The 17,278-nt window shown below is 46.8% G+C and overlaps 1 protein-coding gene across 2 annotated transcripts in view; it reads right to left on the reverse strand.

Moving 5' to 3' along the window:
* Lgmn (legumain) overlaps positions 1 to 16,901 on the reverse strand; it is a 35,999-nt gene extending 19,098 nt beyond the window's left edge. The window contains exons 1-2 of one of the 2 annotated variants that reach the window (XM_052738825.1): positions 16,768 to 16,901; positions 5,553 to 5,724 (exon numbers count right to left, since the gene is read on the reverse strand). In XM_052738825.1, coding sequence (XP_052594785.1) covers positions 5,553 to 5,696 — 144 coding nt within the window. In that variant the 5' untranslated portion in view covers positions 5,697 to 5,724; positions 16,768 to 16,901. Of the gene's footprint in view, positions 1 to 5,552; positions 5,725 to 16,726 lie in introns of both variants that reach the window. The other variant, XM_052738826.1, reaches the window with a different exon arrangement.
* Between the last annotated feature and the right edge of the window lie 377 nt (positions 16,902 to 17,278).

Raw genomic sequence — 17,278 nt, forward strand, 5'->3', positions numbered from 1 at the left:
CTTCCAGAATGTGGGTGCTGGAACGGGCAGGTAGTATCCTATCCCCACATTGTCATCCCCATGAACTGCACCTGACTCACTGTCTGGACTCATGAATGTCCCAAAAGGAAGATTTGCTGCAAGTTTGGTCCAAGCCATGACCTTTTGCCTCATTCTAGGCTTCAGCTCCCACATGCCAGACCCTCCTCCTAGTCCTGACCACCTTCCTTAGATACTGTGTGGCCCTCTGTGAGATCGGGGGTTTCCCATTCTGCAGGCTGCCTGCCTCACTCTTCTGTCCCCTCCTGCTCCTGCCCTCACCCTGACCTTCTTCTCTGACCCTGGGCTTCCAGAGGCCTGTCTGTCCTCAACAGAGTAACCCACCAGTGTCTAAGACCAGCCCCCTCTGCTCTCATTCCTGTATGGAAAACAAATCCAGTTTGGTCCAGAAAAAAACAAGGCAGAAATGATCACCATAGTGCATATCAGAGCCATTGGCAAGGATGTGGTAAATGGTTTGAAATCAAAAAAAGAGCTGGGGACTGGACCTCCTGTCGATCCTGGGGAACCTCAAGCCTCTATAAATACATTCAGTTAAAACCTGCACAGGATCAAGGGAGAGTTCTTAAATGATTTAACCTCCAGTGCTGGAGGTCCACTAGAAACAGAGGCACCCATGCAGCCTCAGCTCCACCATCCTTTCCTAGGTGGACAAAGACTCACATCTGAAGCACCCATGCAGCACCCATGCAGCCTCAGCTCCACCATCCTTTTCCTAGGTGGACAAAGACTCACATCTGAAGCACCAATGCAGCACCCATGCAGCCTCAGCTCCACCATCCTTTCCTAGGTGGAGACAAAGACTAATGTCTGCAGCTACTTCCTGACCTATCTCGATATTTCATATTTTACCAGGAACCAGCAGTTCTCCCAGGTATTCCTGGTAAAATAATAGGGGCTGGACAGATGGCTCAGTAGTTAAGAGCACTGGCTACTCTTCCAGAGTGGTCCTGAGTTCAATTCCCAGCAACCACATGGTGGCTCACAACCATCTGTAATGAGATCTGGTGCCCTCTTCTGGCATGCAGGCAGAATACTGTGTACATAATAAATCTTTGAATAATAATAATAATAATAATAATGTTTCTGGGAGCAGCTGGGCATGGTAGCTTCTGACTGCAATCCCAGCACTCAGGAGGCTGAAGCAGGAGGATTGCTTTGAATTCAAGGCTAGCTTGGACAACAGCATGAGACCCTGTTTTGAAAAAAAATTCAATAAAGCAGGAGGATAGCCATGAATTAGACACCAGCTGTGTCTACAAACAACATGCCAAAAAAAAAAAAAATGAATGGTCATGAAGGTAATGTTTAACTAATGTATTTTCCTAAGATGGTTGTATAAAAAACTAGGCGGCTGATAAACCAGCAAGCTTGCTGCCTGTGGTCTGTGCTTGACTTATCTTTTCACTCAAAGGCAAAGGAATCAGTCATGATAACAACTCTTAATCAGGCCAAATTTCCTTTCTGGTCAGCACACAAAGGCCATTCAAGATGAGTCAGAACTTCACCTAAGCCAACCCCCTTGACACATATAGACAAGCACCCTGACAGACACAGGGACACAGCACCGTCTGTGAAAAAACCCGCCAATAGCCAGCCACTGTTCAGGAGCCAAGCGCCTGCACCATGGACAGTCTAAACAGACACCTTGGTGTACACTGGATTTCAATGACTTAGCATCAAAAAAGGACATAGGGGCCATCAAGATGGCTCTACTGATAAAGGTGCTTGCTGCCAAATCTGACAACCTGAGTTCGATCCCCAGAACCCACATGGTAGAAAGAAAAAGAGTCAACACCTGCAAGTTGTCCTCTGACCTCCACACATGTGCAATAGTACACACATAGACACACATTCACACACACATACATAAATAAATCTAATGAAAACCTCTTTAAAGACTGTAGGCTATCTCCACAACAATTTTTATTAACTACATGGTAAATTGATATTCATTTGGACATCTGGTTTAAATAAAATGTCAAATTTCCTGTATATATATTTCTGTATTTATACATTTGTGTATAGGGGTGTGTGTGTGTGTGTGTGTGTGTGTGTGTGTGTGTGTGTGTGTGTGAATGTGGAGGCAAATGAACAAGCTGGGGTATTGCTCCTCAGGTGCTGGGGTGGTTTGAATAAGAATGGCCCCCATTAGGCTCATCATATATTTGCATGTTTGGTCCTCAGTTGGTGAACTGCTTGGAAAGATTGGGAAGTGTGGCCTTGGAGAAAGTGTGTCCACTGGGGTGGGCTTTGAGGTTTCAAAAGCCTACATCCCGCCCAGTGTCTCTCTGCCTGCTACATCCAGACCATGCTTCCTGCTACAATAATGAACAGACCCAATGAAACTGTACACAAGCCCCCAATTAGATGCTTTCTTTTATAAGAGTTGCCAGGCTGGAGAGATGGCTCAGTGGTTAAGAGCACTGGCTGCTCTTCCAAAGGTCCTGAGTTCAATTCCCAGCAACCACATGGTGGCTCACAACCATCTATAATGAGATCTGGTGCCCTGTCCTGTCATGCAGGCATACATGCAGACAGAACACTGTATACATAATAAATTTTAAGAGTTGCCTTTGATCTAGGACAGGTGCTATTCTATTTTTATTTGAATATGTATATGCCTGTATGTTTGTATGTACAGTTTCCCTAGGAGTACAGAAGAGGGCATCAGATCCTCTAGAGCTGGAGTTAACAGGAGGCTGTGAGCTGCTGGCTGTGGAAGTTGAGACCCAAACCCAGGTACTCTAGAAGAGCAGTGAGTGCTATTAAACTCAGCTACCTCTCCAGCCTACCCCCAACACTACAGACCCCCTTTTGGAGACATGGTCTCCCACCGGCCTGGAGTTTGCCAGACAGACTAGGCTGGCTGGCAAATGAGTCCCAGGGATCCATCTCTCTCTACCTCCTTATATCATGTTTGGAGTACAAGCACACCAATATTCCTTGGTGTTTTGTTTTGTTTTTTTAAGTGGGTTCTAGGGGTTGAACTCAGGTCTTAGTGCCTGCACAATAGGCATTTTACTGAACAGACTATCTCCTCGGCCCCTCCTACATATTTTAAGCTTTTTCAAATGTGGCTGCTAGGACTTTTTCCATGACTCATGCAGCTCTTACTGGACTAGGCAGCTCTCAAGCCAGCTGGCTGAGTCTGCATCCTACTCAGCCCCCCATGTACCACTTGCCAGCTACAACCACACTGGGCAAACTGCTGGCCACTTCCATCCAAGTGTTGTTGGATAAAGGGGGATTGAGAACAGGCTGGGCTCCATGCAGCCCCACTGTGAGGATTAGAGACCTCAGAATGCTCTGAGGAGAGTCTACAGCATGATCCTGTGACAATCTACGCACCCTGCATCTAAAGTTTAAATCAACTTTTGTTGTTGTTTTGGTTTGGTTTGGTTTTTCAAGACAGAGTTTCTCTGTGTAGTTCTGGCTGTCCTGGAACTAGCTCTGTTCTGTAGACCAGGCGGGCTTCAAACTCAGAGATCTGCCTGCCTCTGCCTCCAAGTGGTGGGACTAAAGGGGTGTGCCACCATACCTGGCTAAGTCAACTTATTAAAATGACAGTGTTATCAGTTACATAGCAGTCAGCCTTTATTTTTATTTTTTTTTTTTTTTGTTTTGTTTTGTTTTGTTTTTCCAGACAGGGTTTCTCTGTGTAGCATTGCACCTTTCCTGGAAATCACTTGGTAGCCCAGGCTGGCCTCAAACTCACAGAGATCCACTGCCTCTGCCTCCCGAGTGCTGGGATTAAAGGCATGCGCCACCACCGCCCGGCAAAGTCAGCCTTTAAAATACAGCGTGGTTGCCGGGCGGTGGTGGCTCACGCCTTTAATCCTAGCACTCGGGAGGCAGAGCCAGGCGGATCTCTGTGAGTTCGAGGCCAGCCTGGACTACCAAGTGAGTTCCAGGAAAGGCGCAAAGCTACACAGAGAAACCTGTCTCGAAAAACCAAAAATAAAAATAAAAATAAAATACAGCGTGGTAGCTTCCCACTTACTAGCCGGGTAGCCATGACCACTTTCTAATTCCAGAACATTCTCACTACCCCCAATTCTATGAGCAGCCATCCCCCGTCTCTCCTCTACCCAGCCCTTGCTGCCCCTGTAGGTTTTCCTAATCTGAAGTGCCATTTAATGGAATCATTAAACGTGTGGTCTTTGTGACTGGTTTCTTTTACTTAGCGTGTGTTTACAATTCATCCATATTGAAGCACTTGTACTCCGTCCTTTCCATGGCCTGATTGTAGGGAGGCCCAAAACAGCTTGACCATACAGCTGCCATGACAGGTTTATTGGCAGGCAACATGTGGATCCATGAAAAGCCATAAGCTGACACCACCCAAGGATGAGCATCTAAGGGAAGTACCTGACATCCCAAACATTCCAACAGTTAGATAAGATTAGGTTAAGAGAGAGGGTTTCTCTGTGGAGCTTTGGTGCCTTTCCTGGAACTCACTCTGTAGCCCAGGCTGGCCTCGAACTCACAGAGATCTGCCTGGCTCTGCCTCCTAAGTGCTGGGATTAAAGGCGTGCGCCACCACCACCTGGCAAGATTGACAGATGCCACTGAGCCTAGAACACACCTATTTCTCCTTCACCAAGATACCCCTAGGCAAATGTCAGCCAATTAGGGTCCTGAACCCTAGAAATCCCCTCACCCCAACCTCTGCTATGATTAAAAATCCTACTCTGCCTGGACTCGGGGGCTCTCTGCTCTCACTGCTGCGGACAGATGGAGAATCCAAACTTGGACTTGAATAAAGCCTCTTTGCATTTGAATACGTATCCCGTGTCTCTGTGGTGGTCTTTGAAGGGTCCCTAGGATCTAGGCTTAACACCGATCATGTTCCCATCCACACTGATGTGAGTAAGGCTGATACCAGCACAAGATTTTACATAGACATGTTTTCATTCCTTTTGGATCCACATCCTGGGGTGGGATCTTTGGAAACGGGGTAACTATTTCACCTTCTCCAGTGAGCACTGCCAAGCTGCTTTCCCAAGGCCACCCCTTCTTCCCTGCAGGAGGCTGTCTGTTAACTATGCTTTTCCCTCATTTCCACAAGCTGATGTGGTGTTTCTGCAAATCAGCGGAAACACAAGGTAAGTAAAGGGACAGAGGCTCAGAGGGCAGAGGGGTCAGGACTGTGTTCCCAGAGTTCCAGCCCTGCTTGCCCCTTGCCATGGGCCTCAGTTAAGTCACTTTCCCTCTCCAGCCCTCAGTGTCCTTTCTGTAAGATGAAGGTGTTAGCAAGGGCTCTCACCTTGTAATCTTACACCCAGGATACATGGTGATGTCTGAAGACTGAGTTTTGAATTGTGACAGGCAGGCAAGTGATGCTGCCATCACTTCAGACAGACCCAAAACGGGAATAATACCTGGTTCTGAAGGCCACCAGTGTGAGAGACAAGGAAATCCCGCATTATACTAAGACAAAATTGTCTTCCAAAATGACCACACCACTTTGTGGATACAAAGCCAATAATAAATAAACTTCAGTTTCTTACCTGGTGCCGGTAATTATACCAGCCATTGGAGCCCGCCACAATCACCACCCAGTGCTTGCCGCCATCCTCAGGATCATCCACACCGACAGGGAGAGCACCAGCACCCAGCACCAGGCTGAGAAGCACAGCCGCTTTCCAGATCATTCTGCACCCCAGTGTCAGCTACAGAAGGCTAGAAAGGAAAATGCAGAGGTGATTTTAAAGAGACAGGAACTCGAGATAACATCACAGCACCTGGGGCCAGAGGGCATACTGCTTAGCACATAGGAATGTGCTGAGGGTAACAATGAAGACAAGAACCTCTGGGAGCTTTGGTCACAGGTGAGGGGCAAAGGGCAGTCCTGTCCCTACCTCTCAAACCGCCATACAAGAGCCAGGTATGCCCACAACCAATCTCTCTGGATACTATCCAGAGAGCACTTAGGCCAACTTCACAAGTTCCTACCACAGCCCAGAATGCAGATGACATCCCAGCTATCCTGTGCTGGTGACATGTCCACAGCATACTCTGAACTGTTTGTGCGAGAACACACATGTGACCTAGCTGCGCAGAGAAAAATGTGCAAAGCAAACGTAAAATGTAACGGGAAGTTTTGTTTTTTGTTTTTTGTTTTTTTTTTGCTGGGTGGTGGGTGGAACAGGGCAATCTCCTAAACAGCCTCTTATTATAATAAATGTTTATTACTTGACATTTTATTTATTCTTGGGGGTGGAACATGTACATGTTACAGAGGTCAGAGGACCACTTTCAGGAGTCGGTTCTCTCCTTCCACTCTGGATCCCAGGGATTGAACTCCAAGTCAGCTGGCCTGGCAGCAAACACCCTTGCCCACTGAGCCATCTCACCAGCTCCAATGTAGATTACTTATAAAGTTTGAATATGCAGTACAATGAACAATAATGTGAACTCAAGTTTCCAGGAAGGGAGCACAGAATGGGGGAGGTGGGGAGAGATGTTGGACCTGTGTTAAAGATTCTACAAGACCAAAGGACTGGGCTTCAAGATTATGGAGTTAAAATGTTGCAGACTGGAGCCAAATGGTCTTGGGCTACTTTTAGCCCTTTGCAAATCATTCACTGCCCTCCCGTGTCTAAACTAACATCCTTGTGACTATCACAACCTTACAATGTAGCCTTAGCAAACTGCTAGAGTCCACCAGTCCAAAAGTCAAGAATGTCATCAGTTCGCATCTGAATTCTACAGCAGTGACACCCCCGCTTTGCTGTCTACGGTCCGCATCACTGGATGCAGTAAATACTTTGATTAATGACTTTCTTTGTTCTGCCCCTAATAAAAACTACATGCAACCACTTCCACATGGTATCTGTGTTCCCTGGGCCAAGGTCATTCATATTTGGCTCTCTCCTTATTCCCTCTGAGGTGAGAGCTCTGTTTTTGTGTCAACAATAGTGACAATGATTTAAGCCTAAATGTGAGCCATCTGGCTAAGCTATGATCAAATTTGAATTCCTGTCTTTGTCTGACACTCAACAAATACATGTGTCTGTGTACCCAGCGAAGCAAACATTTTCACGTGTTTTTAAAAAGGGGAGGTTAAGAGAGGGTACTGCTCCTGCTAGGGGGCTCAGCTCAGTTCCCAGCATCCATGTTGAGTGGTTCACAACTGCCCTTAACTCCAGGTCCAGGAGTCTGGAACAGTCTACCAAGCTCTACAGACACCTACATTCATGTGCACTTACACACACACACACACACACACACACACACACACACACACACACACACACAATTAATAATAAAAAAAAATTTTTTTCTTTTTTTTTTTTTTTTCAGAGCTGAGGACCGAACCCAAGGCCTTGCACTTGCTAGGCAAGTGCTCTACCAATGAGCTAAATTTACCCCTAAATTTTTTTTTCAAAATAAACAGAGGGAGGGCAGAGGAAGGTATGAAGTGACACATCCAATATTTCTGGAGTATCTTTGGCTAAAGACCAGTCTTGTGTGTTCTAGATTCCTAGCCCATTAGTTTCTGCCCCATAGTTCTGCATCTCAAGGCTTTATGCTTAAGGAATTACCCAGGCTATATTATACTTTAATGCCAAAACTTGTTTTGCATTGAGACAAATGTCCTGATGTGTTTCCCAAACTGGTCTCCAACATCTGGTAAACAATCCTCCTGCCTCAGCTTCCAGAAAAGCTGGGACTGCAGGCATGTCCCACCACACATGTTAATGCCAAAACTTTAATCCCAGCACCCGCCAGGTGGATCTCTGTGAGTTCAAGGCCACCCTGGTCTACAGTGTGAGATCCAGGACAGGAACCAAAACTACAGAGAGACCCTGTCTCGAAAAACCAAAAAAACAAACAAAAAAAAACCTTTTAATACACAAAGTAGTAATAAGGCCGTAAGCTAGCCACCATACATTGTGACATTAGCCTCTCCCTGTGTCCTGAAATGACACACCCAGGTCTGTGACCCTGTGATAAGAAGGGTGAGGACTCAGCAGAGAGGACCTGTGGGGTTTGCTCTGCTTTGTTTCTGCCCTCAGCAGCTAAGGCACTACTATGGTCTTTGGTCTATCTCTAAGCTGAAGAATCCCCATCCTCTGTCCTAACGCTCCCAAAATCAGAGAAGAGACAAAAAAGAGAGGAGAGGAAGGAAGTCCTGTGTCTGCAGAGAAAGGGGAAGGAAGCCAGGGTACCTGGGGTGGAGCCTCGAGTGAGGCTATATCAGGTACCAGTTCACATGAGAACCTCATTAGGTAGACCGTGACTGAAGGCCAGGCCCATGAACAGCTTGCACTTCTAAAGCACTCCTGGTACACAGATGTTGCCAACCTCAGATTACACTTGGATGCAGAGACTTCAGGCATGAGCCCCCTGGGCTCCCATCCTCCTTGACCCTAAACCCAGCATCCCTGCACTTGGGACTGGGATGCTTGGTCACTGCAAATGTCTCAAATTCAAGAACCAGATCCTGAGTTAGTAAGCCTCAGTCAGTGTAAATTAAGGTTCCTTTTTTCCTGCCTCCTCCTCTTCTTCCTCGCCCCCATACCTTAGCACCCCAAGTGTGTGTGTGTGTGTGTGTGTGTGTGTGTGTGTGTGTGTGTGTGTGTCATACCTTAGCATCCCAAGTCTCAGTGTATCCCCTCCCTTTAGGATCCCAAGAGCTGAGATTACAGCATGCACTACGATGCCCAGCTTGAATTCCCATTTCTTTCACCGCACTGCAGAGTTCATGGAGGGAGGAGTAACTCTTGTAATGGCTCCCAGGTTTGCTGTTTGGTCACGGGATGGGGGGGGGGGGGGGGGGGGGGGGGGGGGGTAGGAGGGTTAATGAGCTGCTGAGGTGGTTTCAATGCAGGGACCAGCTGATCTGTTAATGTTAACCCAGGGAGGCGCCTCCACAATCCTAAAGGCCTGATTAGGGCCCCCCACAAGGCATATTTAAACAAAGGACAAGCCAGAGGACACCAAAGAGCAGCAGCACGTGTCCCCAGAGCTCTCCACAGGCCCCACCAGAAAAGTGCACATGACCACCAGCAGCGCTGTTGCTTCTTCGCCCTGTACTTATTTAGCTTCAGTTCAGCTGCTCGGAAGCTTTCCAAGATCCAGTTAGCAATGCTTTCCTGTAAAAGGCCAGACAGCAAATAATTTTGGCTTTGCAGGCTAAACCATCTAACATAAATCATTTGACCCTCCCGGTATTTTATGAAAGCAACCATAGACAATATGAGAATGGATGAATATGGCTGTTTAAATAAAACTTTATTAAAAAACAAACAAAAAACAGGTAGCAATTTGACCTATGGGCCAGTTTGCTGACTTTGCCCTCGAGAAACAGAATGAGCTCCTGGCCCCAAATACTGTCTGAATGGCTAGTATAATCTCCCATCAAAATTACCAAACTGGTCCCTGGTTTACATCAGCCTCTGCTAAGTTTGGTTATGTGACTTATTCCCAAAGAGGCACTCATTCCATCCATGGGTGGCATTGATATGTGATTTTTCTCCTAATATTTAGCGGGGGAAGAAATAAAATCCACATGGCTTTCGATGTTCAAAGTTTCCAGAGCCACAGATTTAACCAAGCTTGGATCAAAACCACTTGGAGGGGTTAAGGCGGCTCAGTGGGTCAGTCTCTTGCCACATGTGCATGAGGATCTGAGTTTGAATCAACAGAACCCATTCAAAGTCGGGTGTAGCAGTGGTCATTTGTAATCCCCACACTCCTACACTGAGACCGGAAGCAGAAACAGAAGAATCCACAGAAGCTGGTGGGTCAGACAGCCTGGTGTATGCAGCAGTGAACCACAGAGACTCTGTCTTACTCAAACTGGATCAACACCAGGGTTACCCCTGGCCCCCACAGGCACCTGCAGCATGCACACACCTGCACTCAAACACATGAATGTGTGTACACACACATGCATATAAACGCATCATATACATCTGGTATATATGTATGTATATGGGGGTGGCATCTATGCTGAATTTGTAAGAGCCTTTCTTTTCTTGTCACCATCTCCAGAGCACAGCAGGATGACAATTACCTTAGGTACTGAAAGTCATCCAATGAGGAATTAAAAGTTCTAATGCTGTGGGATGGGCTGTATGTCAAGTGTGTTGCTGATTGGTCAATAAATAAATCACTGATTGGCCAGTGGCCAGGCAGGAAGTGTAGGCGGGACAAGGAGGAGAATAAAGCTGGGAAGTGGAAGGCTGAGTCAGAGACACTGTCAGCTGCCACGATGACAAACAGCATGTGAAGATGCCGGTAAGCCACGTGCCACGTGGCAAGGTATAGATTTATAGAAATGGATTAATTTAAGCTGTAAGAACAGTTAGCAAGAAGCCTGCCACGGCCATACAGTTTGTAACCAATATAAGTCTCTGTGTTTACTTGGTTGGGTCTGAGCGGCTGTGGGACTGGCAGGTGAGAGATCTTTTTCCTGACTATGGACAAGGCAGGAAAACTCTAGCTACATTCTAAGATGGTAAGCCTAGGCTCTATACAAATGTCATGTCACATAAAGGACTTGAGCATCCTAGTTGGTATCCAAGGGAACCTTGGAAGCAGTCCCAAGGACACCCAGATGACTGTACTGGAGTCAATGTCCAACCTGACTGTGAGCAGTACAACAGACGCAGCCAGTTTAGCCACCTGGATGAGCCCACACTACAGCAGCTGTACAAACCCAGCCCTTCCCTGTATTTCATACGTGTGTCACTGTACTGCTAGGAAGGAGCAGCAGTCAGACAGAGGTCCACCTCGGTCCCCTTACTCATTCATTCTCACAGTGGGTGATCTCTGTGAGCACACATCACTTTCAGACTGGGAGGAAGCTGAGACTGGGAGAAGAGAGGAACTTGCAGGTGAGTGACATAAATCTGCCTGAGTGGGCTGTGCCTGTCCCATTGTACCAACTCACTGCTCCTGTGAAATCAATCCTGCTGGGTCCATGACCATAGACAGCTCCAGCCTGGGGCTCAAACACAGAGTGGGTCTTCAGCCCTTCCCCCAGGACACCCATGACCTCTCCCGTGCTATTTTAAGGCACTAGTGGGAGCTCTTGTGTGCCCCACCATGGAGACCTTGAGCCACACACTCCTTAAGTCAACTGCCAAACATGAACTTCCCAGCTGCCAAAGGTTCATCCTTGGCCATTCCCACCATGACACTGTTCAGCTAGACCAGAAAGTCAAGTTAAAGACTCGCCTCAACTTCAAGAAACAGATCATCAAATGGACTTAACTAGGGACACTGGGACTGAGTGAGCAGTCTAGATGAATTCTCATGAGCCATACAGGTAATAAAGGCAAGGTCATGGGGTCATCTAAGTAGCTAGGTCAAGTTCAAAGCCAGGTATGACATCCCCATCACCACAGGTGTGACCTCTCACTGCCAGCAAGTGACCTCTCACAGCCATGCACTACTGGCTCTGGGTCAGGTGCAGCAAGCCAAGCCAAGAAGCTAGTTAGTTAGATGATGACATCGCTGAAGAACTTCCAAACAGGAAAGTCTTCATCACACTCTGTTCTCCGGGAGGTTAGAGTAAAAGCATCCTGCAAACGGCTGACATGTAAGGTGAACAAAGAGGTGGTATGGACTGTGGCTTGTTTGGTTGGGTTTTTGACACAGGGTCTCATTATAGAGCAAAGACTGACCCAGAACACACAATCCTCCTGCCTCCAACTCCAAGATACTAGCATTACAGGTATGCATATCTACCTCTGGACTAGGCAGTTTCCTTAATCAAACTTTTTTGCTGTGTTGGCTTTCTGTTTTGCTTTATCACATTGTATTCTGTTGTATTTTGAGACAGTCTCAAGCAGCCTAGGCTGGCCTCAAACTCACTATGTAACTAAGGACGACTTAGGATTCCAGATTTGCAGCCCAACTTAGTGGCAAACACCTTTAATCCCAGTGCTCAGGAAACAGAAACCGGTAGATCGGAGTTCAAGGCCAGTCTGGTCTACAGAGTTCCAGAATAGTCAGGGCTACACAGGGAAACTCTATCTTGAAACACCGCACCACCTCGCACACACAAAATAACTCCAGATGCTTCTGTCTCTACCTCCCAAGTGCTGGGGTTACAGTGAGCCATGTACCCAGCCTTGTTTTCAGATGCTAGCGATCAAACCCAGGGACTCACAAGTGCTAGGCAAATGCTCTATGACTGAGCTTCATCTTCAGCCCTAATTTCTCTAAAACAGGACCCTCTGCTGCAACATAGGAAAACCACTCCCTCTCTAGTAGGACTATAGTTTGAAGATTTCACATCTTCTGGGTTTCCTGTTGAAGACTAAGGTAACTAGATCCTATCTCAAATGGAATGTCTTACCAGATGACTTTACCATTTTCCTCAACTAGGAGGCTTTGAGATTTGGTGAGGAGCCAAACTGTACCCAGACTGTAATCTCTCTAGACCCATCTAATTCTGGTTCCATCAAAATTACTCTACCTACTTCCTGTGGATAAAAGCTATGCAAAAAACTCTCGTGTAGACATGCAAATGGATTCTAACAAAGGGAAGTGGCACAGACTTCCTCCATTTCACACTCCAGTATTTCCAGTCTACAGACTTGGCTGCACTCTGGAGCATCCTTTGTACTGGCTGTAATAATGCAACAAATCTTATTAATAATTTAAGCAAAGCCCTTAGCACATGTTCATTTTTAAGATGTGTACATCTTAACTTCACCTTTAAAAAAAAGTATCTTTACCATTACAGAAACCACAAGCATCTACCTACTCCTAAGCAAACAGAATCAAAGCCTCAGATGTCTAGGGACACAGCCTCTAGTGAATGGCTGACAACTTCTTGATACTTTTATTTTCAATGCCTATTTGAAATATGAATTTGTTTAAACCACGATTATTATTTTTGAAACTTGGTTCCATTACAGTTTGTGGTCTTTTTCCAAAATGACTAAAGGAAACTTTCATAGTTACATGTTAACTCTGAGGTTAGTCCTTTTTTTCCTTTTTTTTTTAAGAAAACCCTGGCTGGCCTAGAAATCAAAAAGACCCACTAGTCTCTTTCTGAGTGCTGGAACTAAAGGTGTGCACTACTACACCCAGCCTTGAAGTTTGACTTTTTTGTTTGATTTTGATTTTGTTTGATTTGTTTGATTTTGTTTTGATTGATTCCTGGCTGTCCTGGAACTCACTCTGTATATCAGGCTGGCCTTGAACTCAGAGATTGGCCGGCCTGCCTGCCACCAGAGTGCTGGGATTAAAGGCATGTGTCACCAGGCCTGGACCTGAGCTTGCACTTTTTACTGTATCTTTTTGTTTGTTTGTTTGTTTTCCCTTCAAGAATTGTAAACCAGAATTTTATCAGGCTCATTATACTCTTAAACAGTTCTATAGCCATCCACTGAACACTTCCTGACTTTGGAGTTTTTGGCTGTTCCTGGTTTCTTAGCTACTATAAACAATGTCACAAACACTACAACAGATCTCTCTTTATACACAAATCTCTAGGATATTTACAAGAACCAAGGGGGTGGGGGGTGTTTGTTCTGTTTTGAGACAGAGTCTATGTAGCCCTGGTTTCCTGGAATTCTAGGTATACCAGGCTGGCCTTGACCTCAAAGAGATCCACCTGCCTCTGTCTCTCAAGTGCTGAGAACACTGGGTTTAATTCAACCTTTTTGTAAGGGGTTATTTGTTCTAAGGCAGGGGTTTTCTCAGCTTCCTAACACTGAGACCCTTTAAAACAGTTCCTCATGCTGTGGTGACCCCAACCATAAAATTATTTCATTGCTTCTTCATAACTGTACTATTGCTACTATTATGAATCATAATGTAAATATTTGATATGCAGGATACCTGATATGCAACCTCCATAGGTTGAGAACCACTGCTCGAAGGTAAACAGTAATCTCATTTCTTCCATCTTTTCTTCCGATAGCAAGCTTTACATTCTCTAATCTGGATACATAAGTATCTAATCAAGGGGGTTTTTTTAGTTTAAAAAATGAGTCTCGGCCGGGCGGTGGTGGCGCACGCCTTTAATCCCAGCACTTGGGAGGCAGAGCCAGGCGGATCTCTGTGAGTTCGAGGCCAGCCTGAACTACCAAGTGAGTTCCAGGAAAGGCGCAAAGCTACACAGAGAAACCCTGTCTTGAAAAACCAAAAAAAAAAAAAAAATGAATCTCACCACATGTTTATCTAATCATGCAGATTTCAACAGCCTCAATGCTTGTGACAACTTCCTCACCATAAACTGAGATTTGAATTTTGGTCTACTAAGCAACTTTCTGCAGCTTAAAAAATATTAGACAGCCATGGAGATAATTCAGTGGGTAAGGGCACTTGCCCAAGAAAGGCTGATGGCTTGATTCCCAGAACCCAGAAAAAAACTGAGTCATGCATCTGTAATCCCAGAACACCCACCCAAGGATAGGAGGAAATGGGAGAATCTCTCAGATACCAGAGGACCAGCTAACCTGGAGTAAACTGTGTCCTCTGATTGACATATGTGAGCCATGAAAGGAGTGCAATTGTGGAGGGAGGGAGGGAGGGGGGGGGGAGAGAGAGAGAGAGAGAGAGAGAGAGCTGGAGCCAAGAGTGTTGTCACAATCTAAAATCCCAGCATTCTAGAGGCTGAGGCAGGAGAATCATTGCAAGTTCGAGGTCAACCTGAATACAGAGCAAAACCCTGTCTCATAAAAATAACAAATGGGGCCTGGAGTGGCACACGGGACATACACCTTTAATCCCAGCACTCAGGAGGCAGAAGCAAGTCTATCTTTGTGAGGCCAGCCTGGTCTAAATAGTAAGTGATAGGACATGCAGGGCTACATAGAGACACTGTCTCAAAAAATAAATTAATAAGAATATCGAGCATTTCTCCAAAAGAGTCCCGGGAAAATTCCAAAGGCAGAATTTTCACTTCAACACGGTGAAATGTGACTTGTTTGTTTGTAACAGCAACCACATCATATGCAAGAGTGGACCCAGAAGATCAGGAGCCAGAAGGTCCCATCACTGTGCCACTGTAGCTGCCACAGTGCTGTGACCCAGTGCTTTACTCCTGTGTTTCTGGCGATGCTGGTAACAAGGCCCTGTGCTGCCAGTCACACATAATTATGAGGCAGGCATGACCCTTCAGTAGTTAGTTACTGCAGAGAGTCCTCCCAGTTACTATAAATAGAAACTATTCTGTGAAACAGCAGCCAGGTTGGCCGGGCAGCAGCCTCATCCTTCTCATGCACACTACATCATCTCTGACCACACCGAGCAGCTTGTCCAGTGAGTGCCCTACACTATCCAGGCTCCTGTGAAAGCCCCCTATGGTGTATGCACAGCAACACAGACTACTGACACATGTCCCCATCAATAAGCAATGTCCTGGACATGGTGCCATCTACTCAACAGGTCTCAAATTTTCTTTTTTCTTTTTTTCGTTTTTCGAGACAGGGTTTCTCTGTGTAGCTTTGCGCCTTTCCTGGAACTCACTTGGTATCCCAGGCTGGCCTCGAACTCAGAGATCTGCCTGGCTCTGCCTCCCAAGTGCTGGGATTAAAGGCGTGCGCCACCACCGCCCGGTTCAAATTTTCTTTCTTCCTCCCACAGATAAAGCTCCCCTGGAGGCTATTGTGACGCCCTTCTAGTCTTCAGTGTGGCCTCCTCTAACACTTTCTACCCTACAAACACTTCCAGATAAAGAGAAATCTACACTAAAGGCAGCTCACTGGATATTCAGGACAACATCCAAATTTCCCACTAAAGGGGCACCTGTCTCTCCTCCTGATCAATTCACTCCCCACATGTAATCCCGTACTCTAAACAGACTCCACAATTCTAGGTCCAAAGAACTGTCCACAACTTTGCCTTGCCGTATTCCAGGTAATGCACATTCCTCCTCCACCCCACTAGTCACTGCCCATCGCCCATCGCTCCAACTCCACTCCACTCTCTGCTGCTGCATGAAGTCCTACTTCCTCCCAAATGAGAATTGGATGTTGTCCCTGTACACAAAGGACTACCTCTATCCTTGACAAAATTTTAGCAACGAACATAGCATGGTGGCCCAGAATCCTGTAATCGCAGCCTTCAGAAAGCTGAGGCAGGAAGGTCACTGAATTCAAAACCAGCTTTTTGTTGAGTTTGAGGTGTTGTGTCAAGGCCAAAACCAAACAAAAGCTTACTACAGCCCAATAAATGTTTGCTTTGCAGTCCCAGAATAAAGAATATTCCAGTCGCTACAGACCACAGAGTTAGTCTCAAACCCTGACCACTCATTTTCATCTATAAAACGAAGCAGGTGACATAAGTTCCATCCTCCAGCCCTAAATAATTCTAACCCTAACAGGGGCCGGGGACCACACAAGGCCAGCTTTCACTTTCAAGGTGGATGTGAGCCGTCCTGAAACCCACCAGCTCTTCTTAGAAGGAATATTTGGGGTATTCCTATGAGGTATTTTTGTTGAGATCGCGAATTGCCCCTCTCCACGGGTGCAATGTTCCAAGTTAAAAGCATCAACAATCATGCCCCAGACCCTGCCAGGCGCTGCCTGGCTGTGAGACCTCAGCAAATCGACTCCTCCTCCAGTCTAAGTTTAACCCTCCAGGGGAACCAGCCGATCCAGCAAAACACACTCGCGACACAAACAAGCCTAGGGCTGGGTGGCCCCAGGAGGGAATTACTACTCAGAAGGAGTCGAGGGATGAAAAACCTAGCCAAGAGCCCGTAAGTCACCTCTCGTGTGGCGTGGGTCCTCCTGGGGGGCCCGCGATTACCTGGGCGGGTGGGTGCCTGCCGCGCTGACTACAGGACCGTGGGAACTCCGAGAGTCGCGCAGCCTCAGACCAACCACCTCCAGAGTCCACCCCGCTGTGATTGAGCTGCGCCGCCACCGCTCTCTGCGCTCGAAAACCTGCGTACCCTGATTGGTGCGGCCTCAGTGCGTGGCGTTTAAGAATACCAATAGAAGCTGCGACTGAGGCCGGCGAGCCAGAAAGACTACGAATACCAACATGTGTAGGCGGGGCTTCAGGGCCCTGTGGGCGGGGCTCGGGGCCCTGTGGCCTGGGTTGGGCCTGCGCTCTTGTATCAGGAGCTTGGCTTGAGCTGGGGACTTTAGGAGCAGTGAAGGGTCGCTAGAACTCACTGGTCTCCTGACATGTCAGCGCGTTGGACCTAGTGATGCTCCCCTGTCGTCCACTCCCAGGAACTGTTGTAATTTTGTTGGTCTGCCTTGACCTGTGATCACACTCCAAGAGACGGGTGACCACCCCAACTTTACAGACA

This window comes from Peromyscus californicus, unplaced genomic scaffold, assembly GCF_007827085.1.
Source record: "Peromyscus californicus insignis strain IS unplaced genomic scaffold, ASM782708v3 Scaffold_15__1_contigs__length_86483966, whole genome shotgun sequence".
NCBI classification, from domain to species: domain Eukaryota; kingdom Metazoa; phylum Chordata; class Mammalia; order Rodentia; family Cricetidae; genus Peromyscus; species Peromyscus californicus.